The sequence below is a fragment of the Centrocercus urophasianus genome, unplaced genomic scaffold (genome assembly GCF_019232065.1).
Source record: "Centrocercus urophasianus isolate 14NV4802_14NV808 unplaced genomic scaffold, USGS_Curo_1.0 seq_23, whole genome shotgun sequence".
Taxonomy (NCBI): domain Eukaryota; kingdom Metazoa; phylum Chordata; class Aves; order Galliformes; family Phasianidae; genus Centrocercus; species Centrocercus urophasianus.
This window is the reverse complement of record NW_024884789.1, coordinates 12,171,237-12,196,321: the sequence shown is the minus strand read 5'-3', so window position 1 is coordinate 12,196,321 and position 25,085 is coordinate 12,171,237. Positions and strand designations below refer to the sequence as shown.

The window sequence follows — 25,085 nt, the reverse complement described above, 5'->3', positions numbered from 1 at the left end:
TCAATAAGATATTTTGAATATTCGATGTATTTTTTGGTTAAGATGAAGCCAAATTGTAAAAATAATTAAGAATGCTGTTTGCTCCCCATCTTCACTGAATCTTCCTGCTTTGATGTGGTTCCAGTTACAGGAGATAAATATAATGCGTGAAGGCCAAGAATAGCAGAGTGGTGCTTTGTGGTGGCTTCACACCTCAGTCACGCAACCAGTTTAGCACCCCTGTGCATCTTTCTCATGCAGCTCCAAGAAGTATGGTTTATAAATAACTTTTGGAGAATGAGATGTTCTTCATCTGATTTGATTAGAACCAGTCAATGAAGGTCAGGTAACTTCAAGCCAAAAGTTTACTTAGATCCTTTTCAGTTGTCGACAGAGATTCCCCAGACATTTTGCATTCTGTATGTGTTGCAAGAGTACCATAGCATAAACTCTAAGTGCCTACACAAAGGGGAATTTGTCCAAGATGATGCCAGCACCACAGTCTTCTTTCTAATGCTCTGACTCTTTTCCACTCCATTCCACATAATGCACAATTACTATTTCTGCCAAACATGACACTGACCTATTTTTGTAGTATATTTTGTATTGTATTGTGCTTTATTTTTATTCATTTTCATATAAATCAACACGAGACAAGGAGAAGTTCAGGATGAGTGAATCTTCCTCCCAGGTCAGAGATTGTTAGTCAGTAGGATGGCTGAAATGTTCCTCTGCTTGCCCAAATGCTTTCTGATTGCATTAAGCAATGGGGAAGTTTTGATACCCGGAGCAGTCACAGTAGCAGTTACTACAGAACTCTCTGGAGCCTTGCCACTTAGAGCTGGTGGATCTCAGCTGAGGTTCGAGAGGAAGTTGTCCTTACCAAGGTTGTAAAAAAAAGTTTTGAGAGTTCTAGAAACATTCCAAGAAAACAGCCTGAACAGAATGGGAAGCTTAGAAGTTTTTAACCGGAAGCTGTTTCCTAACTTGTGCTGTTGCATTCCATCCCTTTGGTGCAACTTCTTCAGCTTTGAGATGGTTTTCTCTAAATAGATTTGGTCGCATCTAATAAGCTTAGGTTCATCTAATTATCGCCCAGGTAGGATTACCTCCATGAGCTTCCTCTGAATCCTGGCTGTGTTTTCCCCATTCCATAGAAGGCCCTGTCTCCCCAGGACTTTATGTTGCCATTGCTGAAAGCTGGAGGAGTTGTGCAGGAAGTGCTGCCTGTGGAGAAGAGGGAGCTTGAGGAAAAACCAGTGGGACAGTGTTACTGTCTGCCTTGCTCTGCTGAGAATAGTGAGAAAGCCAAAGTCCTCAGCTGCCTTAGCTCTTGGGATGTGATTTTGCTGATGAGTTGCTGGTTTGCTGGCACAGTTTGAAAAAGACTGCTAAAACAATCCCAGCCAGATTTCTTCTATACACGTAAATAGTGGATCTTGTTTGAACCAGGGGCTTGTCAGAAGAGGGCCTGTATTGCTGTTCCTGTGCAGCTCACACAGAGCTTGTGTGTAGCCCCTTCCTTCTGCTGGGAGACAGGAGAAGTTGCTTCAGTGGGCACTGAGACAACTACTGCATTTTCTGATGAAAGGACAAAACTGCCCTTTATGTTGCAGTGTAGCACATTCAGTTTGGAAGAAAGAAACCATTTTTCACCTCTGCTCCAGAGTCATCAGGGTGTTGTGTTTGTTTTACGTGGATGCATGGATTTAGCTCTGATCTCCCCTGAACCGTGTCCTTTGTTGCGCTTCTCTGGTGTTTGCCATTTTGAACTGAAAGCAACAAAGTTTGGGTAACCTGATGTATTGGGGGGTATCCTTGCCCCTGGGAGGAGCATTGGAGCAAGGTGGACTTAAAGGTTCCTCTTAACATTTTAACCTCTGTACTGGTGGTGCAACACAGCACGTGTTGATTCTGCAGCATCTTCCTGAGAGAGAACCCATTTACTCCTTACTGCATGGCTTAACGCCCAGTGCCGCTGGGCAGGCTGGCTAATTCAGGGTCCTAAGGCTGATCTTAGATGACCCAAGGCAAGCACCTGCTGCAATTCCCTCTGGTGTCTGACCCTCAGCTGCCTTCTCTGCAGGGGGAGTTGAGCATCATGGGGATTCGTGGTAACCAAATGGCTTCTCTTCAGTAACTCTGTAGTAATTGATATCTGAAGGAAGAAAATAATGTGTATGTTGAAAAATCTTAGTTGAACTTTGCAGCACAGCTGTTGATAAAGTGCTGTGTGTCACAGGATCAGGCCTGATGTCCTACATTGTTACAGTGCAGCTGTTTTTTGATGCTGTATTCTCAAAAGGGCTTCATGTGTGTTCTGAGAAGGTAAGGAAAGGTTTCAGGTTGCAGGAGGGTTACAGAAGTGTTCTGTTACTGTAGTTCCTCTAAGTTTTGCTTTTGTTGCATGAGTTTTGCAACAGTGTTGTAGAGCTGGTATTGTGGACCATTATTTTCTAACATGCAGTGGTGTGGAAATGGAATATCATAGTTCTAGACCCACACTTCTCACAGTAACGTTTTTTTTTTCATGTAAGTATCAGCCTTCAGGTTTGGAAATGCATTCTTTTGGAATACAGTGCTGGATGACAGTTGTTAACTGTCAAGCTCCACTTTTACTGTTTGTTTTTTTTCCTCACCTCCTTTTGTTTTTAACCAAAATACCTTTGTTATCCAGCAAGAAGTTGAGAAGTTTACAGACTTAGAGAAACTCTACCTCTACCTTCAGCTGCCTTCGGGTCCCAACAATGGAGACAAAAGGTAGGTATGTGGCTGTGTGTAAAGGTGAGCAGCTAGTACTGTCAACTTAACTTTCTGTGCACTTACCTACTGGGCAGGCATTTATGTGGTGTGTTTGGTAGTGTAAGCTGTCTTTAGCAAATGTTAATTTATTTTTTTGCTGAAGACCTCACATTTTTCAATCTTGACTTCTTGAATATCTTGTAAGTATAAACATCCTAAAATGAGGCGCCCATTGAAGGGTATATTTTGCAGTGTGTGATCATTCCTTCACATTTCAGATAGGAAGTGATAATATAGGATGGTGGGGAAAAGAACAAGTGGTATTTCTTATTGCATTTGTTTGATTAAAGGAAGAACTTAGAAAATCAACCTGAAGATAACAACATCATAAAATTTGTATCTGTTCCCAGTAGGGTGATTATAGACAGACACATGCCTACAGGAAGCACTCTGTTTGCTGAGTATGTGCAAAAAGCAGTTAGCAGACTTAATGGGGAAGACCTTTGAGGTCAGCAGAAACAATGTAAGAGAGGAGACAGGTGCGCTGTAGCTCAGCACTCTCTGTGTGTAGCTGTTTATCAGTCATGAAAGAGAGCCTGGAGTTATTTTGTTAAATCATACAGGAAGAAGGGAGGTATTCCTTCCAAAGCCTTACAGGGTAGCTGAGTAGTGAGGTTCTGACTCTTGTTGTCTCTGGCACTTCTCTGCTTGTGTAAGCAGGCAGTTGTAACGGAGGAGGAACTACAGAGTAAAACCTTCATCAGAGCTGTTTCTTCTTTCAATAGTGATCAGATCTCCATGTCGTCCAGCCGTGCGCAGCAGATGCACGCCTTCTCTTGGATACGGAATACCTTGGAAGAGCACCCCGAGACATCCCTTCCCAAACAGGAGGTTTATGATGAGTACAAGTGAGTGTTCCTAAACTGAGTTCATACATATGGCTTTAGCAGGTTGTAAGTCGTTCTGTTACACTGGCACTACAGGTGCTCCTTTGCTGTACGTTTACAAGTGCACATGGAAGAACAAGGCCTTCAGTACCTGCGTAACTAAGAGCATACTAGTTGCAGTGAGGTGTATGCAGTTTTCCTGCTGCTGAAGATAGGACTGTGCTGTTCCAATTGTGCATTACCTGTGCTGAAATAAACAGACAAGTATTCCTTAACAAGAAAACTTCGGTATGAGTGTGTGTTGTACTTTCTGAGCAGAGTGGCACAGGGAAAAAGCACCAGTTACTATTTTACAGTACATTTTAGTCCAATTATACGTACACATATATGTGACTGTCTTAATGAGGATAAAGAGCTGAATTGTTCCTAGTGGAAAGGGGGATTTTTGGTTGTAAGATCTAGCCAGTCGTACCTTTCTCTCCAGAATAATGTGCAAGTCCTGGACTTACTGCAGCAAACCTGATTTCTACAGACGCACAGTATTTCTGAATATGCATGAAAACAGTAACCAAGGCCACTGTGAGTCTGTTTTGTCAAGTCTCAAAGCTACCGTGTAATGAGAAAGCAATTGGAAGCAAGGGAGAGCGAGATGCTTGATGGAAGTTGGATTTGAATTCATTTAGAGAATATTCCCCACAGGGGAAAAAAATCCCAAATGCCTGAAGATGAATAACAGATCTGTGATCTAGTATGAATAATTCCATAATCTAGATGATTACAATAATTTGCAAGGAGCTGACTCCCTTCTCCTCACAAGTGCCTGCAGGATTCAGCCCTTAGTTGCTATTGCAGCGTTGCATTATGCGAATACCTCAATTAACTGTCTTTGGAGGTTGTTTTTGTCTGTCTTCTGACTGAGCAGAAGCACGATGGTATTAGCTTGCTTGAGGTTGATAAACATGCACACACCTATTTCTGAAATCTCACTATTGACTTGAATAGTGACGCAGCCCGGAAACGTGGCCAATAGCACAGATGTGTCAGGGCAGCCAATCCCCGAGCAGGAGCTGCTCACACAGACTCAGCAACAGCGGCAGCTGCTGTGCAGGAGAGAAATGGAAGCGTTATTCTTAAATATATTTCTTATTTAATAATTTATTGTCTGCTTGGCTTCCATGTTGTGCCAAGCTGCAGATGCCCGGGAAAATTATCGTCTACAGATTTTTAGAGTGAAATTTGGATGGCTTTTGTATATAGCTGTATCGAGTATTTGTGTACTGTGGGTTTTTTTCCTGACAAAATAAGGGTGGTAAGCAAATATTCAGGGAAATATCAAATGTTTGGAATCTGTTCTCCTTTGAAAGCATCTGTTCCATTTTTAAAAATTTTGTTTCTGTGAGTGTATTTATGAGCTATTCTTGTGCACACCAAAGGAAGAATAGCTTTGCTGTGGGAAGAGGAGAACAAGGCACATAAATAGATGAGTTCGTTTTCATAAATCATTTTTGTTTATCTAGGGATGTTAAATCCTCTCAAATTTTACTTCTGTCTTATTTACTATTTACAGTTTCTCTCCTCCCTGTGCAAATATAGATGTTGCATGAGCTCACATTCTGGATACATAAACCAAAGTTGCAAGGCTTCAAAAGATTGCTGCATCATAACAGCATCTCAAGTCCTGCTGTAAATTTTGAACAAAATTGATGTTAGAAAAATACTGATCTTTTCCATTACCTTTGTGTTTATTTCTATGAAGAGAGGAAAGATAGAAGCTTCTTCTGTATGTATCAAGCATTGGCAAGTGTCAGTAGCATTTCCAGCTTCTTCATATTTCATTAGCTCTTTGTCTCTGAACTAGTTCAATACAATGATCCTTCTTTCTGTTTCCTTACTCTTTAACTGCAGTTTCACATCTCTAAGTGAATGGGTACGTTGACTTCTTGAAAGGGGTAAAATAAATGAGAAATGCATCATAAGTCCATGGGAAGGTTGAAAACTTGCAACTGAATTTCAGGAAGGAGGTAAATGAAAGGTGTTTCACCTCTCTTGTTGGCACTATGATATGCTGTGCTGTAAGAAGCTGTGTTTCTGTTGGACATGTGTGGTACTTCTGCCAGCTTCCTTTGGGAGTGATGGGGAATACCATCTGGAAAATATTATGGGGACTCATGATGAGCTGCTTACCATGTTATATAGTCTGCAGAGAATAGGTACTGCTTCCCACAAAATCTTTTCAGCATTTTCTTCTAAGTCAGTTTTACTTTGGTATCTTTGGCATTTTTCCTATTAGTGAACACCCTTCTGGAAGCTCCCAGATGTGGAGTTAGTTGAGTTTAGAGAATTAAGATTACACAGAAAGAAATGCTTGTTTTTCCACAAAATGATTTTTTGAGTCTTGAGTAAGCACCTGGGTCTACCCACATTGCTGCTGCTGCAAGTGACACAAGGAAAGGAAGTCATATTGTCCATATTTGGTGTCCTAAAGATTGACTTCATACACGTAATACTGATGAAGAGATCTCAGAGTGAGCCTCCAGCTCTTTTATCTGGTCTGTAAATCATTAATCCTTGCCTTTTAATGTAAAGCATTAATCCAGCCAGTAGGCTGTTGGGCTGCTTGATGCCACCTGATGCATAGGTTGTATGTGTACTGGGTGTTAAGAATGCTAACAAGATAGAATATTCAGAAGCCAGAACAGAAGAGGGAAGTAGGTGTACAATTACTATGTAGATTAAACAAATGAAAGACACGAGATGCTTTTAACTGACATTGAATAAAGCTCCCTGATGGGAACAGGATGGAACCTATTGTGTTTTTGAGTCTTCTGCCATAGACAGCTACCTATGTACTCCTTCCAAAGGATGGGGCTGATCAAACTCCATCTAAAGCAGTAGTTTCCCAGCTCTCTTACTACTCTTAGGAATCTGATGTGTTCTGTTTCTTTGGTTTTCAGACGTCTTTTCCATCCTACCTGATTTTCTAGAACTTTCTTCTGTGCCAGCTTTGTTCATCAGCCTAAAGAGAGCCTACCTCTTCCTAAAGTTCTTTCTTCCAACCTGTTTATTAGAAACCAGTTGTTTTTGTGGATTGGATAAGCAAAGATCTTTATTTTGTTTCATGCAATAGGTTCTCTTTTAGTTACTACTCATAATGATTTTGCACCTATCTTGTATTGAACTCAGAACGAACAGAGTAGTAAAGTCTGTACAATACTCTGTGTGATTTTGGCTGTACGTACAGCAAGACTGAAACTCCCTTCACATAATGCTGCTGTTTTTACTGTAAAATTGCATCCTCCTTGTTACCAGCTGTGATGGCTATGTTGTAAATAATAACAAGATGGCTAACAGATCCATTTTATCTTTTGCCACCTCTAGTTGATGAGTGCATACCTCACAGCAGTAGCACCTATTAATTCTTGTGCACTGTTTTGCATTTTGAACTATTTCACCTCTTTTTGTCCTTGTATCAAGTCATTTCGTTTTCCTTGTAACACCCCAGTCACTTTGTTTTAGTGATACCTCCAAATATTACAGAATTAGGTGATTATGCCACTTCTTTTCAAGGCTGTTTTTGAATGGCTGTGTGTACAGACTTGCTGTGACCCTTCTGTTTCAGTGTAGTCTGTTATCGCCATTTTATCCAGTTCTTTGCCCAGAATGCTAATTAAGCTGAGTTGCGTAGTCTGATTGTCTTCATTGGCTTTTAGTTGGTTGATCTTTTTGGAGGATTAATTTGAGTGCACTCCCACTGTATTTTATGTCTAGAGTACATTTAATTTCAAAATCTTACCAAAAAAAGGACTTTTCTTGTCCAGCATACTGTGCTGGGGAGCTCTGTACAAAGGAGCACAGGCAGTTGTGTCCATTGTCATTCTGGGCTCTGTGTAGACTGCCCATCCTGGATTTCTTTCCCACCCACCCTTGAAATAAGCACAGCTGCTCCTGGGCTCGGTGATGTGCAGGAGTGCAAGTGGCAGAGATAAGAGCTTCAGGGGAGGAAGAAACTCCTGCTCTCAAGTCAGTGAGAGATCACAGATGGACATGTAGGATTCTCAGCCAAGGCAGGAGGAGGAGGGGCCATGTGGAACGATGTGTCTGAAAACTGAAATTACATGACAATAATAGTTCAGAAATCACAGTCTTGCAGAAACTGCAAATATGGATACAAGGGGACCATATAACTGTATGTTTATTGCTGCTAGCAAGTAATTGTCTTGAAACAGATGTGCTTCACTTGAGGAACTATTTATTTTTTTATTTTCCTGGAGAGGGAATAATTTTAACTTTAAAGTTCATTGATTGGTAGCAAACCAACACGATTAAGGTTTTGTTTTGCTGACGTTGGCGAATTTCAGTCAAAGATAGTGCTGACTCCAGCAGAGGAGTTTGGAGAGCCCTCCTTTCCGTGGTAATTGAGACTTCAGGGCCTGTAATCAGCATCAGTAAGTGACAAGGACCTGCCTTTTAGGAATTTTCAGGGGAAACTTAAAATGCAGCGGAGCTTGGTGAAATGCAAGATTTAACAAAAACAAAGCAGAGAGACCTGTCTAGGACACCGCTATGTATGAAGCAGTGACTTAATTCCTAAGAAGGTGCAGGAAAGCAGGAGAAGTGTTTCTTTGTATTAATTTCAAAGAAACAAATCTGGAATCCAGATGCATGCTTGTATGCACTGAAATGAATACTGGGTACATATTTTCCTGGTATCTGATACAGAAACTTGAACTGGTTGGAGGAGACTTCTGGAGTTACCTGATCCAGCCCCTCAGTGGAAGTGGGGTTTGACACTGACATTTCATGGTGTTCCAGGGGGCCTTATTCAGATAATTTATGAATGAGGAAAATCAAATATTAGAAGGGCAGCCCAAAGGTGACATGAAACATCTTTTACCTGTTTTCTGAACCTGCCTGGGCAAAAGCCTTGAGTAGCCTGCCTTACTGAGCCTGCCTTGGGCTGGTGTTTGAAGTCCTACCAAGCGCCCTTCCCACTCAGATTTGTCTCTGATGCTCCAAGGGTGGAGCTTTCACAGCTCCTTTTCCTGTGGTCTGTCACTGTTGTTGTGAAGGCTGGGGGAAGTTACCATCTGAACTACACTGCGTTTGCTTTTGCATTTTGGAGGGAGGAACAAAAGTCTGGGTTGCTCTGTCTCGTGGCTCACAGCTGTCTGTACAGGGGTGCAGGCAGCCTTTGTTTTGGGCAGAGTGAGGGGTGCACAAGCTCTGTAAGGTAGCGTTAGAAGCAAATAGTGTAAGCATTGCTGTTCATCAACAAAATCATAACATTTGTGGTGGTGTTTCCCAAATGGAAGATACCTACATACAGCCAAGGTGAAAGCAGAAGATATGCTCCAGTATTAGCATAGAGGAAACATAGAGGAAGTACCTCAAAACTATATCCTACTCTCTGTACTGCTACAGTTTTCAGTGAAGACCTTTCATCTGGCCTTCTTAGATGCAAATGCCTTTGCTAATCTTTACTGTTTTTGCCAGGTGATGCTGGGAGTGAAACTTCTATTTCAGGAATCATGTTTTTCCTTCTGTTCATTCTTCCTTGATGAGCAGTGACACATTTGCCAATATGCATCCCACTCACTGTAGTGGGCAGTGTGCTGTATGAAGTGATTGTTTTCCTTCTGTCTTGCTGTGGTGTCCACACAGAACTGTATACAAGCACCTCCTCTTTTTCAGAGATAGGTTGGTTTTGTGTATTTCTTTCAGGATCTCTCAAGGAAAAGAGGTCATTGCTATGGTGCTGATTCTGACCATTGGAAGCCTGAATGAGAGTGTTTTTACTGTATGTTTTTGGGCCCGAGCATGCTAACAGCTGTGAAATACCACAAAGCACTTGGAACAAAAGCCAATATTTAATTGTGTTCGTATATTTGGGCAGCCTTAAGCATTTGCTATGTAGATAAACCTTCCAGAGCAGTTTACATTTTTCTCTTCTGCTTTCATATGATTGTGATTTTTCAAGAACATTCACATTTTGCAGTGAGATGAACGATCCTTGTTCTCCGCCTAAAGGAGAGATATATTCTTTTTAAGTATCTCAGGCATTGAAAAAGATGAATAGATGTTGAAACAAAACTGCTGCTGTTTTTGAGTGTTAGACCGATAATGATGCCCATTTTATTAGAACAGTAAATTTAGCAAAATGAGGTCTTTTGTTGCCTTTTTTTTTTTCCTGTTACCAGGTTGGTATACTGAGTTATATGAAGATAAACACATCTACACACACAGAGGCAGTTGAAATCTGTTAATTCCGGGCTGTTAGTTAAAATAAGGGTGCCTGTAAACAGACCTTACAATTCGATGTGGGCAGATAGTTGCTTGTACAGTAGTAAGAGGACTGACTCCTCAGTACGTGTTTCTGTTAGCCCTATAAAGAAGCTGGTTCTATGGGAAGATACGCTGCATTAAATTCAGTTCAGTTGAGCTCTATTAAGATGCAGCTGTGTATGCAGAATCTTCGTCTGGACACAGACAAATTGCTGACCAAATATTCCTGCAGGACTTCAGGCCTTACCACACCCAAGCCATACTTCTGGCTAGAGAATGTCACTGCCTTTATTGTGTCCTAAAATAAGTGAATTGAAGCATAAACTTGAGACTAAGTTATGGAGTATATTTTAACTGTGCTCTAGTTAGTGCCACTACTTGTTAAATCTTCACATGACTTGTCTTTGAACTCAGTAGAGAACAAGGCAAAAAGCTATGGTATTAATAGCTCTGTGTATACATTTTTAATGTATTCAGTTCGTTGTGGATAGCTTCATTAATGTTATATGTGATTCTAAATATGGACGGGTTTGAGTGTTTTCTTTTGATAACCTTTGATGGAGTCTAAGATGTAGACTGGCCTATTGTATTAACTTTGCTCCCATTCACGTTTTATTTCTCTTTGTTGCAGGAGCTATTGTGACAATCTTGGCTACCACCCATTAAGTGCTGCTGACTTTGGAAAGATAATGAAAAATGTCTTTCCGAATATGAAGGCTCGTCGTCTAGGCACAAGAGGCAAATCAAAATATCCTTTGCTAGAACACTTCTCAGTAACTTCTGCATTTGCCTGGAGAACATCAGCCATTATGGCTTAATTAGCAGCCAAATTTAGAAGCAGTGTTAAATAAAAAAGTGCAGACGCTTTCCCAAAATTCTTAAAAAATTGTTAATCATATAGCATTAAGTTGGAAGGTAAATATAGGTTATGCTGTCTTTCTGGGTTTTAATGCTTAATTGTCAGAGCAGCAAGGAACCCGAGGAGTCGTATCAATTTGAGTAAAGAGGGATATTGGAGTAAAAGAACTTGCCTCACATATACGCAGTAACTGATACTTTATTAGTAGAATTCACAATTATCAAAATGTCTCTGCTCTCATTGCATTATACTTGTGCATGCCAGTGATTTAAAAGTTGGCTGTGAAGTCAAAGATCTTTAAGAAGTTCTATAGATCTTTGATAAAACTACACCTCCTCAATCCATGGTGTGAAGGAGAGTAGAGGACAACTGGGAAACAGCCAACAAAGCTGATTTCAGACTTGGAAGGCACTTACCTGTGGGTTGTCCTGCCACTGGGAGAGACTGTTTTCTTCATTGCGTGGAGCAGACCTCCTGAAATAGGAAGGACTGTTTAGAGCAAGAGCTTCTAGGATGGGAAGTGCCTCCTCTCTCCATTGACTGCAGTCTTGTTGCCTGTGCCTGAGCTTGAAATCTTCCTTTCTTTCTTACCCGTGGTAGAGAAATAGTCCATCCCAGAGGGCTGAAATGCAGAAATAGTACCTGTTCAGCTGTAACTTACTAGAAAGCCTGAAGTACCCAGAAATTTGATGGTGTCATAGTGTAGGTAAACGTGTTGTTAAGGTGGAGCAATACACGATTACATGCTGGGATGAATTAGCCCATCAGCTAATAGGCAGCCAGAATCAAGAAGTCAAAGCATATGCTGTGGAAAAAAGCCAGCTTTATAGCACTAGTGGCACAAAATTGAGATCTTTTGGTGAGTTTCCAGGTGAGAAGTATTGGAAGAATTACTGCTCTACCTCCCTATCCCCAGCTAAGCTGAAATCATGTAGACCTTAATTCTTGATCACATATTGCTACAGTGGACTGAGGAAGAAGGCTTTCGTGCATATGCCAACACTGCCCAACCTTGACTTTCATAAAACTGGAGATGGGGTATGGTATATATTTGCTTATTCGTATGTTTTTGTACAAATTAACATCTATTATGTTATTTTTACAATCTGGAGTTTTTAAAGCAAATTGAAAAGCTGTGTAGTTCTTAACGTTTTCTTTACAGTGCTCAGCTTCTGAATTATTGTTTAGTGATTCTGTCAAATTCATAGAGAAAGCTAATGCTATGGTTTTTAACTCTGACTCTGTTTTGGCTTTACTGTATATTTAAAATAATAATTCAACATCGAGGAGCTCCTGTGAAAGAAGCAGTTCCTGTGTAAATGACTGCTGAGTTGATAAAACAATGGATGTAGGGAGAATCAGCTGTGGGTGCTCTGAATGTTGGTATTTTCACTCATTTTCTTCTGGAAAAGTCAGCTCCATAAAGCACCTTTGGAAACAAGCAATAATGCTTCATTTTTAACACTGCTGATGTTGTGATCTTGTTTTCCCAATTTCATGGAAGTACGTGAACATAATTACTTGCATGTTTCTCATCATCATTTGCTCTGTATTCTTCTTGTTTTCGCTCTTCAATAACGTTCAATTACTGAAGTAACCTTCTTTGTTTGTTTTAGTTGGATGGGACAGAGCCATCTGGACAGCTACAAAGTGCTGATGAGGAAGTTGTCTCTGCAGCCTGCCGGCTTGTTTGTGAGTGGGCCCAGAAAGTGCTCAGCCAGCCTTTTGATACAGTCTTGGAACTGGCTCGTTTCCTTGTCAAAAGTCACTACATCGGTACCAAGTCAATGGCAGCTTTAACTGTAATGGCAGGGGCACCAGCAGGTAATGAGTTTTGAATCAGTGGGAATTTCTTTCCTTGGAGCAGCATAGTGTGATTGGGAGGGACTTCTTTTAGTCTTACCTGGTGTGGCAAGAAAGAGTAGAGAGGTGGCTGGGCAGTCCTGGACCATTAGGGATTGATGCACGTTGTCTTCCCTGCTCTGAGTGGGAATGCATCCTGGTTCAGGTCATGTTGTTCTTGTCCTCTCCCATGAGTGTTAGCTGAAGTGAGGAATGATGGCTTAGTCCTTTGTTGACTGCGTCAGTAATATCTCTGAAGAAACATTTCTTTTCAGGGCAGACCTTAAACAGTGACACCAGTTGAGTCTTGCAGATGCATTTCAATTATTTCCATCCACAGTGCTGTAAAGTCTTTTCTTGCTGGTAGTCTGCATAGAGAGATGTGAAAAGAAAGAGTGGTTTCAGGTTTATTTTGTGATGTTAGCCTTTCATGCTCTGAGATTTACTTTGTGTCACTGTCATCTGTCTGACAGACTTTTGCTGCTGTTTAGATTCACATTAATAGTCTTGTTTTAAAGACTGGGGTATGAATGCCTTACAAAACAGAATTGTGTTTCTTGAGAACTGCTCACTACCTGAGGGAGGGGAGGTCTCATCTGGCCTTGAAGTGACGATATAACAACAGTCAGTCTGAACCATAGGTTATCTGGGGTCTGGTCACTTAGAAGACTTTGGAAACCCGATTACTTCTCTAGAAGTGCTTACAGTTGAATAAACACCTTAGCAATGGAGAAATTGAAGCAAGAAATCCTATGTCAAGTAAATAATTAATGAAATGAATCCGAGTGTTCTTGTTCAAATCAGTTTTCTAGCTTATGTTCTCCGAGGTAATGAAAAGTAGGAGTTAATCTGTAGTGTAAGCAGTCAGAATTTGGGTTTTCTAGTCCATCCTGTCCCATTCCTATCAGCATCTGCTGCACCAAGGGCAGGAAGGTGTGTGCAATGCAGTGTCAGTAGCTGACCGGTGATTCCTGGGAGACAGCCTGCAGTAATTGCATGTGGAAATTGGATGGAAAAACCTGTCTTCCCAAACTGATTCTGTGGTTTTCTCCAATTCCTCTGTTGAGGACGTGGGTATTATAAAGCACTCAAAGGAATTGCTAGTTTTCAGTATGTGAGTAATTGTACTGAGTTGTGCACTTCATCTGGGTTTTGGGGCCAGTACAGTGGGGCTTTGTAGTCATGGTGCTGATGTAGCTGTGTTTCTCTGATAGCTTGTCTTAATCTGGAAACAATTTTCTGTTTCCATTTTCTCTAGAGCAGATTTTCCTACCAGCATTTCTGGTACGTTAGATGCAAATTTTCCTGAAATGTTTGATCTGTGTCAGGCAGTAACACCACCACATCAGTGTTTGTTTAAATTCTTCATCTTAAAAGTAAGGGTTTGAGGGGCTCTGAGAGCCCCTCTGAGAAAGAAGGGCCTTCTGCAGTCAGTTGTGTGACAGATTCCAGCACTTCAAGGTAAAGAGAGGGGTTTATTTGCTACATCAGAGGAATACCTGTTGTGTTCAGTCTCTGCAAAAGCTTGCACGTGATGTCATTTTTACATCTACTTTTACATTCCCATCATTCTCAGAATTAGTTATTTAATCACTTATAGATATTTTGTGTGTGGTCCTTTACAGCAGTGAAAAATAGGAAAATTCACATGTAAGACATCTTACTCCAATTTCCCTCAGAGGAGTTCTGCTCAGGCCTATTTAGGAAAATGTGTTTGAACCAAGGCAAATCTATTGGCTTGAGACTGGAACTTCAAATGGAGGCTGATGGCCAGGGCTGAAGATTGGATCATGCTGGATCATTTTCTTCCTCCTTATGATTTTTTTTTTTCCAGCTTGGAACTGACAGGTGATGGTGACAGTTCTTGATTGTCATTGCTTTTCTTCTTTGGCTGCCAGGAGGAAATCTGGATATACCTATAGCTCTCTGACTCATGTAGCTTCCCTCCCTTTACTCCTTCAGAAGAAGCTGGTGCTTCCAGGAAGTGGGCAGTTACTTCCAGTGAATCCCTGGGGGCTTGGAGTGCGTTGTGGGCAGTCATTTCAGGAGAGGTTCTATGGTCTAGAATGGCAAATAAGATATTTGCATTCCTCATTATTGCAAGAACTACAATGTCACTGTCTATTAGCTGTGGGGAAAAAAAAAAAAAAAAAAAGCTTTTAATCTCAAATGTAAGGCTGTGGGTTTTTTGTTTGGTTGGTTTTTTTTAATATTTTAATTCAATATTCAGCCCACATAGGTCACTTATTTGCCAGTAATTGCGATACACTGGGGCATTTCACTGCTCTGTGAAGAAGGAATTGAAAGCATAAAGTGGAGATGTTGCAGTGTTCAGGCTCTCTTGGTACATGCAGGCTGCTGCTGGGAGGGTGGACTACCAGAAGACAGTTGCTGAACACATACTGGGTATCTAAACACAAATAATTGCCCTTAAAATGGTTCCGATTGATTGTTTTTCTCCCTTGTCACTTCTCTTCTTCTTTCACTGTTCACAGACTGCATGTGATCCATTCTGGCATTAGATGCAGATACCATCTTTTCAGAGCTGCTCCTTCGTGACACAAAGGCTTTCTGGAAATATTTTAAAACTGCTTTCAGTGCAGATAGCAAAACAAAAACGTGGTAGATGATGAATTTTAAAGGTTCATCTGAAACATATCCACTGCCCTCTACTGTCAGTTAAATGAAATGCATTTTAGATTAGGTTTTAGATTTTGCTGAAAGAAAAGTTGTTTGGGATTACTAGAAACAAGATGCCAGTACTTAGCAGCTAGCATGCAACTTGCTTAACAGAGAGAGACTTTGCCTCAAATGTGGAAAGAAACTGAAACACTGAGGAGAGCTGAGTATGAGATGCTCTCATGGGTGAGATGTTTACTGAATGGTTGTGGAAACGCCTGCCATGTGTCTGTGCAGCTGGATACAGATGTGGCACTACAGCAGACAGGGAATATGTTGTTATAATTAATTCTTCTTCTTTTATATTCAGGAATAAAAGGGATCCCCCAGCCCTCAGCTTTTATACCTACTGCTGAAAGCAATTCCTTTCAACCACAAGTGAAAACTCTGTCATCTCCTGTTGATGCCAAGCAGCAGCTGCAGCGCAAGATCCAGAAGAAGCAGCAAGAACAGAAACTGCAGTCTCCTTTGCCAGGAGAGTCTCCAGCCAAGAAAACAGAAGGCACCACAACCAATGGTGTAACTAGTATATCTAATGGAAGTCCTGCAATTCTGTCTCCTCAGCCTATTGGCATTGTTGTGGCAGCTGTCCCCAGCCCAATACCGGTAATTCTCCAGCAGTTCTCTTGAGAAATCAACTTAGGAAAGGACTGAAGATGGCCCCTAGCTAAGCAGTGGTGTCAGTGGGATGAAAATATGGTTTCTGTTCGGATTTGAATCCCTTGGTTCTTTTCTGTCTCAGTGACTGGTATAACAGTATGACTGAATTAGGAATAAGAGGCAGCAGAATTCTGATCACATCGTATTGGCCAAGTTCATCTTCGAAGTCAACGACAGAGGAATTTCAGCTAGCATTAATTTAGATCATGTAGGAATAATTACTCTCGAGATGAATTTAACCAGATGGGAAAGTCTACAGGTCACGTGGGTCACTGAGCCATCTCATTTAGAATCTAAATTGATTTGCATTGGTCTGGTGGATTTAGTGACAGCAACAATTTAAATTTTGCGTGAAATTTGTACTGTGGGACTGCCTTGTCTTTTAGACACAGAAAACAAGACTGGGAGGAAGGTTTTTTGTTCTTAGGACATTAGCTGTATTGTTTATTTCAGTAGATAAAGGCTATTAATACATACATAAATATAAAAATCTATAGTTTTGAACACATCCTCAGTTTATCCTTTGTATTTCTGTCTTTGGTTCCACTTAGTGAAGAACTACATGAGAATAACCCTTTCATTAGTAGAAGAGCAGAGTAATGTGTAGACCGGTGCCTTAAAGGCCTACCTTAAAAATGGAATCCTCATATCTACCAGCTGTAGGCAAACATATCACTTGTCTTGCATGCAGTCAGAGAGCTTGCTTTGTTTTGAAATGACATTTGCTGGTGTACAGACTTTGGTGTGTTGAGTTGTGTTGTCCTTAATCTTTGAAACGCGTGGAGTGGTCTGTGGATTTTCAAGACTTCCTTGCTTCATTGCCACACCATTTCTTTTTCTCTCTAAACAGGTGCCAAGGACCAGGCAGTTGGTGACATCTCCAAGTCCTATGGGATCATCTGACAACAAGGTCCTGCCACTCAATGTTCAGGTGGTCACTCAGCACATGCAATCAGTCAAGCAGTCACCAAAGACTCCCCAGAACGTTCCTGCCAGCCCAGTTGGTGACCGCTCTGCCCGACATCGCTACCCACAGATCTTACCGAAGCCAGCAAATACCAGTGCTCTCACCATCCGCTCTCCCACAACGGTGCTTTTTACCAGTAGCCCAATCAAGACTGTTGTGCCAGCTCCACACGTGAATTCCTTAAATGTGGTAAAAATGACAGCAATATCTCTGGCCCCCAGCAGCAGCAGCGTGCCCGTCAAACAGACGCCTTCAGTTAATAGTAGTGCAGGAGCAGTGGAAGAAGGGAGGACTACTCCACAGATCAAAAATGGTTCTGTTGTTTCACTTCAGTCTCCAGGATCCAAGCCTAGCACTGTTGTAGCTGCATCTGCAGTTGAGATCAAAATGGAACCAGAAGGACTGCTGGATGAGAACCCAGTACAGGGCCAGGAGAGCTCTGACACATCTAAATCCATAAAGGCAACCCCTGACCTGCCTCCTGCTCAACAGATTAATTTTGAGGTTGCAACTGTGAAGGTTTCAGCTGATGGTGTCGTGGAGGCAAAACCAGTTAAGGGCTGTGATCAGGGAGCTGAAGAAGCAGGGACCAAATACAAGATGCAGTCCAATGAGATCACACCAGTTTCTTCAGCAGGCAATAATCAAAGCACTCTAAAGCTCTCTATTGCCAGTCACAACTTGTCCAGCACCAGCATTGATTCACTTCCTACTGGTGAGTCTTCAAATAAAGACAAAATATGCACTAAAAGTCCAAGAAAGAGACAGCCCTCTACGCTTCAGGATTCCCAGGTACCACCTGTCAAGAAACCACTGGTGGGGCAGCTTTCAGCTGGTAATGCTGAGGAGAGTCCGAAAGCAGACAGTGTTACGAAGGTTCCAAAGGTTGTATCATTAGCTAACAGTGACAGTACCACACTTGTTCAAGTTTCCAGCAAGGTACCTGTAAATGTACCTGTACCTTCTGCAGCTCCAGCAGACTTAGTGACAGACTGTTCTTTGAGCACTGATTTAAATACCAGTGATTCTGCTTTAGAACAGCAGCTTGCATCAGCATCATCTCCAGATATAAAAGTGAAATTGGAAGGAAACATGTTTATTATAGAAAGTGATTCAAAATCTGATGGCAGCTTTAACCCAAACGCGTGGCACCATATCACCAAAACTTCTGATTTTGCATCTGTGAATTGTGAACAGCAGCAAGATATCAGTGTTATGACTATTGCGGGACACTCTGGCTCTAGTGACTTACAGGAGACTGCATGGGAGCCAGTGCACTGTGAAGGTATACAGCAGGATGTGTACAACCAGCAGTTACAGAGCCAGATCCAGGACTCCTCCTTGGGTCAAATACAAGCACAGTCTTCAAATCAGTTACCTCTGCAGTCTGAGCTGAAAGAATTTGAACATACAGTCCCTCAGTCAAATGAAAACTTCTTTTCATTTGATGATGACCTAACCCAGGACAGCATTGTGGAGGAGCTGGTGCTCATGGAGGAGCAGATGTCAATGAATAATTCTCATGCTTACGGTGGCTGTCTAGGAATGGCACTTCAGAGTCAGACAGCAGCTCAAGGAGCTCCTGTGTCATCGCACCCGAGCAGCACACATTTTTACCATTCGATCCATAACAGCACTCCAATTCATACTCCCACTCCCACCCCTACCCCGACTCCCACCCCTACCCCGACTCCAACGCCCACCTCTGAAATGATTGCTGGATCTCAGAACGTGTCACGCGAGAGCCCCTGTTCCAGGCTGGCTCAGACGACTCCTGTGGACAGTGCTCTAGGAAGCAGCCGGCACACACCCATTGGCACGCCACATTCAAACTGCAGCAGTAGTGTTCCTCCGAGTCCTGTGGAATGCCGAAACCCATTTGCATTTACTCCCATAAGCTCCAGTATGGCTTACCACGATGCCAGCATTGTTTCAAGCAGCCCTGTGAAGCCAATGCAGCGGCCTATGGCTACCCACCCTGACAAAACCAAACTTGAGTGGATGAATAACGGGTACAGCGGCGTTAGCAATTCGTCGGTTGCAAACCACGGCATCCTTACAAGCTACCAGGAGCTAGTGGAGGATCGCTTCAGGAAACCTCATGCTTTTGCAGTTCCTGGCCAGTCGTACCAATCTCAGCCACGCCACCACGACACTCACTTTGGTCGCGTGACTCCTGTTTCACCTGTGCAGCACCAGGCAGCTCCCGTAAGTAGCGCCACCAAGCAGGAGGGCTTTGCAGTTCCTGCTCCTCTGGACAACAAAGGAGTCAGTTCCTCTCTCAATAACAGTCTGAGATGCCGGAGCGTGAGCCCTGCTGTCCACCGTCAGCGCAATCTCAGTGGCAGCACCGTTTACCCCGTTTCCAATATACCGCGCTCCAACCTGGCGCCTTTTGGAAGTCCAGTGACTCCTGAAGTTCACAATGTATTTACTAATATCCATGCAGACACTAATGCCAATAACATAGCGCAGAGAAGCCAGTCAGTCCCATTGACTGTGATGATGCAGACGGCCTTCCCATCTCTTCAGAAACAAACAAACGCTAAAAAAATAACCAATGTGTTGTTAAACAAACTCGATTCTGATAGCGATGATGCGGTGAGGGGTTTGGGAATGAACAACATGCCCTCAAACTACACGGCCAGGATGAATCTCACTCAGATTTTAGAGACGTCCACTGCTTTTCCTAGTGCCAACCCGCAAAATATGATCAATTCCAGCACTTCAATTTATGAATTCCAAACACCAAATTACCTCACTAAAAGCAGCACCGATCAGATCAGTTTTTCTTCTGGAGATAACCAAGCACAATCAGACATCGGAGAACAGCAATTAGATTTTAGCAGCACTGTAAAAGACCTTTTAGGGGAGGACAGTCTGCCAACAAACCAGCAGCTGGTGAATCAGGTGGCATCAGATCTCAGCGTTACATCTGTCTTTTCCAGCGACATCAGGTTGTCTTCCGAACTCTCAGGCAGCATTAACGATCTGAACACTTTAGACACAAATCTACTGTTTGATCCAGGTCGTCAGCAGGGACAAGACGATGATGCTACACTGGAGGAATTAAAAAATGACCCCTTGTTTCAACAAATCTGCAATGAATCCATGAACTCAATTAATACATCAGGTTTTGAGTGGATGGAGAGCAAGGATCATCCTGCTGTTGAAATGTTGGGTTAATATTGTTTTATAGTATGTATGTAGCACACTGTATGTGAAAGACAGACGTATCGTATTTGTCTTAACGGAAGTGCCTCCTGCAGCAGAAACACTTGCTATGTATTGTGGCATTTAAAACAAAAAAAAAAGTTTGCTGTACCAGTTGCTCATTCTTCAGCAGAGAAAGGGCAGTCTTACCAATTTCAAAACAAATCTCTGAAGGTGATTGGGCTATCAAAGAGCCAGTATTACTTTTTTAAATTTGATAGTGTTTCCCATTCAGCATTTCTTGTTGTAGTAAAGAAGTGGTTAATAGCTAGCAACAAGAGCTCTGGTTGAGGCAGCGGGGGGGTTTTGAGTTGAGCTCATAGGTAGGCTTTCCATACTAAGTATTGCTCGTTTCTTCTAAGTATGTGATTCATACTGACCTCTGTCTGAAATGCAGGGTGCCTGCAGGTGTGTAGGGGATGGGCAATGGATGCAAGTGAACCAGGGGGCACGCAGCACAGGTGCCTGATCACTGTGTAGCTATGATGAGTACTGCCTGGTGGTGAACTGGTGCCATTTGTATCTCTAGAGAGACGCAGAGATAGAAAAAATGACAGGAAACGGGCGTGATCAAGGAAAAAGAAAGGTGCACTAATTTTTTATTTAAGAGAAAGAGATCTGTGTGGTTATTTTGTCCATTAATGTTTCTGACATTGTACTTGATGCTTTAGTTCTCACTTCAGTGCTTTTATATCAGGCAAAATTGCTGAGAAAAGATTTTAGCGCTGAGGTTTAATCTAGGCATAACACCTTATTTTAAAATGATAGGTACTATTTAATTATTTATCGAAGCTAGAGAAGTGATGTGATATCTTCCCTCTTTTTTTAAAAAAGAGCTGCTAGAGCTCATTGAAATACTATTTTTAAAGATTCGTTTTTAAGTTTGCTCTTTTCTAACAGTGGAGAGTGTAGGAAGATGTTCTTTCCTCTATATTTCAGTAGGTTGAGCCTGTCTCGCTCTCTTTTAAATAAAAGATGATTAAAATATTATAAAATGTGGTGGATCTAAAAATATTTTGTATACAGCCATAATACTGCCAGGCACTTTATAGATGTGATCTCCTTTTGGATAAAATTTATTTTAAAAGTGCTTACTGGTTTTAGAAGCCTGAATTCAATTTTCACTGAATGATTTGAGAGGACTGATGAATCTAATTTTTGTTACATGTCCTTAGCTACCCCCTTTGAAAATGGAATTTAAACTTCTAACTCACCAGTTTACTTAAACCAAAAAAAAAAAAAAAAGGCCTTTTGTTTTATCAGCATGGCACGAGTCTGATGATGAAGAGAGAGGTGCTTGACCAGCCATGGCCCTGATGCTAGAAAGAGGACTTGCAGAATCAAGCTGTTAAGAAATAGTTGTTCTGAGAATGCTACAGTACCATCTCTTAAGCTTAGTATAAAATTGGTTATTTCTCTTGTGAACTGACAAACTGAAAGCAGAGCAGAAGACATTTTCCTCTCTTGCATTCCTCCTTTGAATAAGAGGTCATGAATTTATGAATGGGAAGGCACGAGAAGCCCCCCTAGATTTATTAAGGAATAGATGCTCAGATTATTATTTGTTTTTAATTTCTGGTTTTTAAAGTGACTTAGTGGTCATTTGTTTCTTCAGTTTTTGCTAAGGACTTGATCTCAGTCCTGATTAATTTTTTTGGCGGTGCTCATCTGAATTGTGCTGCTGCATTGTCACTTCAGGTGCTGGTGTATCATGCCTTCTCTTGCTCTTGCCCTGATCGACCACCGGTCTGTGGCTGCTTCTGTGGGGACAAAACTGTTGTGACAAACTGTAGCGCCTTACAGGGAGCGTGAGTTCACTGTGCTTGCATCGGAAATTTTGCTGCTTTTGCTTAGGAAAAGACGTGGAGAGTTTGGGTTGCTCCTTGAAGCATAGGGATATGCAATGGTGTGGTTTAAGTCACCCTTTTAAGTTAGTTAAGGAAGAGGTTTGGAATCTAAAAACTGCATAGTAGGGTTCTTTTAGGTGTCTACAGTAAGGCAGGAACCATTTTTCCTTTAGGCACAAGTTGCCAGTGGCTGGGCTTGAGTTGCATGCCTGTCCACGGCCTTTAGCCAGAGGTGTGGCTCACCATCCTCTTGCCTTGTTGACTTGGCTGGGTCTGAGACACGCTCAGCGCTTCTTTTGTCTGACCCTGTGTGAAGTGCTGGTGAATATGTGAACCCTGCTTTCCAGTGTGGAGGGGGAGAACTCGAGCTCCATCTGTGCTGTGGCAGTCTGCACCATGTGCTGGCCTGGCCCCCGTGTTGCTGAGGCTGACGTGGGCTTGGTGTAAACAAGTTCTCACCTAACTTTTTTCACTAGTTTTTCAGAACATTTCTCACTAAAACAAGAGTAGATTTGAAGCTGATGCTCTCTAAATTATGCAGCCGTCACCAAAGGTTTTTAAAGTACCTTTTACATTGTTTTTAAATACAAGCATTACTTTGAACCTAACAAGTGATTTAATTAGCAGGAATATTCTGTGATCAGTGGATTTAAAGCAAATATATGTTTAATTGAAGAAGTGTTCTATTCGGTAAGGGTTCTTTCAAGTGAAATCCAAGGCACAGACACGGCTTTGTACATTGGTATGTGTCCTTTTAGCAGTGTTTTTGTGTTGGTGTTATAACTGATATTCTATGAGGTCCCTGTATTTAGTGCTTGTTAGTTCTTTACATTGAGACAGAGCACGTCTGCACACCAAAGTATGCAATACCCAAAGGAAGATTCCATGATCTTAGCAAATGGAAGCCTGTCTGTCAGATACTCCAGAACAAAGAAGATGAGACAGTTCTGACCCCTTGTTTACATAATTGGCTTCCAAATAAGAAGATAGATACTTTCGATAGCAGTTTTTGCTAAAATATACAAACTAGTGAACTTGTACACTGTGTACAGTATTGCAGCAAACACTTTAAAATTGGTTGGTTAGTCCAGCAAACTATCTGGGTTCATGTATTGCACTAATATTCTGTTGAACCTGTGGCAGGCACGTTCCTTAGGATAAATGCAACAAATACGGCCAACAGATTTAAATAAAATAATAAATAAACAAAAAAACCCACAAAAAATAAAACGGAAAAAAATCTAATGTGTTTCATTATTAAAAGGCAAAATGTCATTAAAAGTGACAGGTGAAATTGTCTTATGTAGCAATGTGCATTGATCTCAATGAGATATTTCTATTTCTTATTCTCTTAAATGAGAATATTACAGCAGGAAAAATCAAGTTTAGTTTGCTTCACCATGTTAATACATGATCACAAAATGTGCATGAGTGTTAATGACTTAATCTTGTACAGTACTAGATATATTCCTGTAACCACTTTTTTTTATTCTTTGCTGTATTGAAGCTGGTTCAGTGTTAACCAGGTGAGCATAGTTATTCACAAGTTACTTACTTTTTTATGTTAACTAATTCAGCTTAGTTATTGTTGAATATGTTCCTTTTTTGGATTCTTTTTTATTGTTCGGGTGTTGAAAGATATTTTTGCATCATTTTATCATGATAAGAATTCATGAAGTAAATAATTTGCAAATAATTGCAATAAGCACTGACTTCTGAACTGAAAAGAAGGAAAGCGTTTCTTGTGCAGTGCATCCAAGGTTCATATAATAATCTTGTACTATACCGTGCTTTATTAACTGCACCCTAAGGAAAAAATAAATCCCTGTACTACATTTTCATTAAATGCAGGAAATCCAGTTTTCCCTCTCTCCCGCAGTGTTTCGTTGTCTGTTGTACTGCTGAAACTACAGTAGTTGAATATTGCAGTAGCATTTCAGTTATTTTTTTTATTGAAAGTGCTCAAAAATTGTTTTTTAAATGTTTTCAAAAATAAAAACATTTTATATTAAAATGACTTCTAGATTATTTTCTTTATGTGAGAAACGAATGTGAAGGTGGGCCTGAAACAGTTCTGATCACAGCTGTGGAGTTGTGTTGACCTGAGCCCAGCCACAAGTTGAAAGCTGAGTGTGCATGTGAGTCTTGAAAACCTTGTGCAGTCTGTGCTCTCAGAATGATCTTCTCTTCAGAGAGTTTTGTTAGCTTTATGCCCCACTTCTGCAGCCATGCCTTTTTAGTTACTCATATGGCAATACTATTACATTTGGGGAGAAAGAAACACCAGTGTCACCTTTCAGTTGAATCTGAGTTGAAATTTACCAGCAAATGTGAAAATAGCATTTTGGTTGAGAGCCCTGGAACACAGTAGCGATAGCTGTGCTACTTAGAGTTCTCTGTAGCTCCTCAATATTACAGGCATCCCCATGTGGATGCTGATCTGAGTGGTAGTTTCATGTCTGGATGGTGAATTTTGCTGCCCATCTTTTAGTAAATATGAGTGTTTTTATACATACATGTGTACATACATACACACACGCATAGATATCCACAAGTGAAGCAAAGCTAGTTCAGTCAAAAGTGAACTGAGAACATGACAGATTTGCTTAAAAAATGTATAGTGTTCAACACTTAGAACCCAGAGGTTACAGAACCAGAGAATGTTCTTAATAGATGATGATATTCCTGCTACACGCATTGAATATTCTAGAGATAGCCTCCCAGTGACATAAGTGCTCACAACGGGTTGCCTGGGAACATCTACACATCCAACTGCTTTGTCGTGGCTGCTGCTGAGTCAGTTCTCCCTGAGCTTGCCTACCTGTTTGCTATATCTGGTAGTACTTCAGCTCAGCATTTATTAAAAACTTCCATTTTTGGCCTTGTAGCTCATTTTTATTGTCATCTTTTTAATAAACTGCTGCTTCTCAAAGTCTTATTTTTAGTTATTATCATTGAAACTTTGTCTATCTGTAACAGTAAATCACACGATGCAAATTAGAATCAAGTTTTCAGTGAACTTGAAGCTGCTGTGGTCACTGCAGCCTTCCTCGGGTAGCTGAACAGCCTGTCCCTACAGATCTCTGCTTCTCAGCATGTTTATTTCATAGTTATTGGACTTCCTCTTC

General features: G+C 41.3%; 1 protein-coding gene across 1 annotated transcript in view; it reads left to right on the top strand.

Annotated features, from left to right (window-relative positions):
* RFX7 (regulatory factor X7) overlaps window positions 1-23,951 on the top strand; it is a 28,253-nt gene extending 4,302 nt beyond the window's left edge. Inside the window, exons 2-8 of the mRNA XM_042824434.1 lie at window positions 2,657-2,739; window positions 3,507-3,629; window positions 10,522-10,638; window positions 11,703-11,787; window positions 12,366-12,573; window positions 15,581-15,876; window positions 16,781-23,951. Coding sequence (XP_042680368.1) covers window positions 3,520-3,629; window positions 10,522-10,638; window positions 11,703-11,787; window positions 12,366-12,573; window positions 15,581-15,876; window positions 16,781-20,083 — 4,119 coding nt within the window. The 5' untranslated portion in view covers window positions 2,657-2,739; window positions 3,507-3,519 and the 3' untranslated portion in view covers window positions 20,084-23,951. The remainder of the gene's footprint in view (window positions 1-2,656; window positions 2,740-3,506; window positions 3,630-10,521; window positions 10,639-11,702; window positions 11,788-12,365; window positions 12,574-15,580; window positions 15,877-16,780) is intronic.
* Window positions 23,952-25,085: the final 1,134 nt, after the last annotated feature.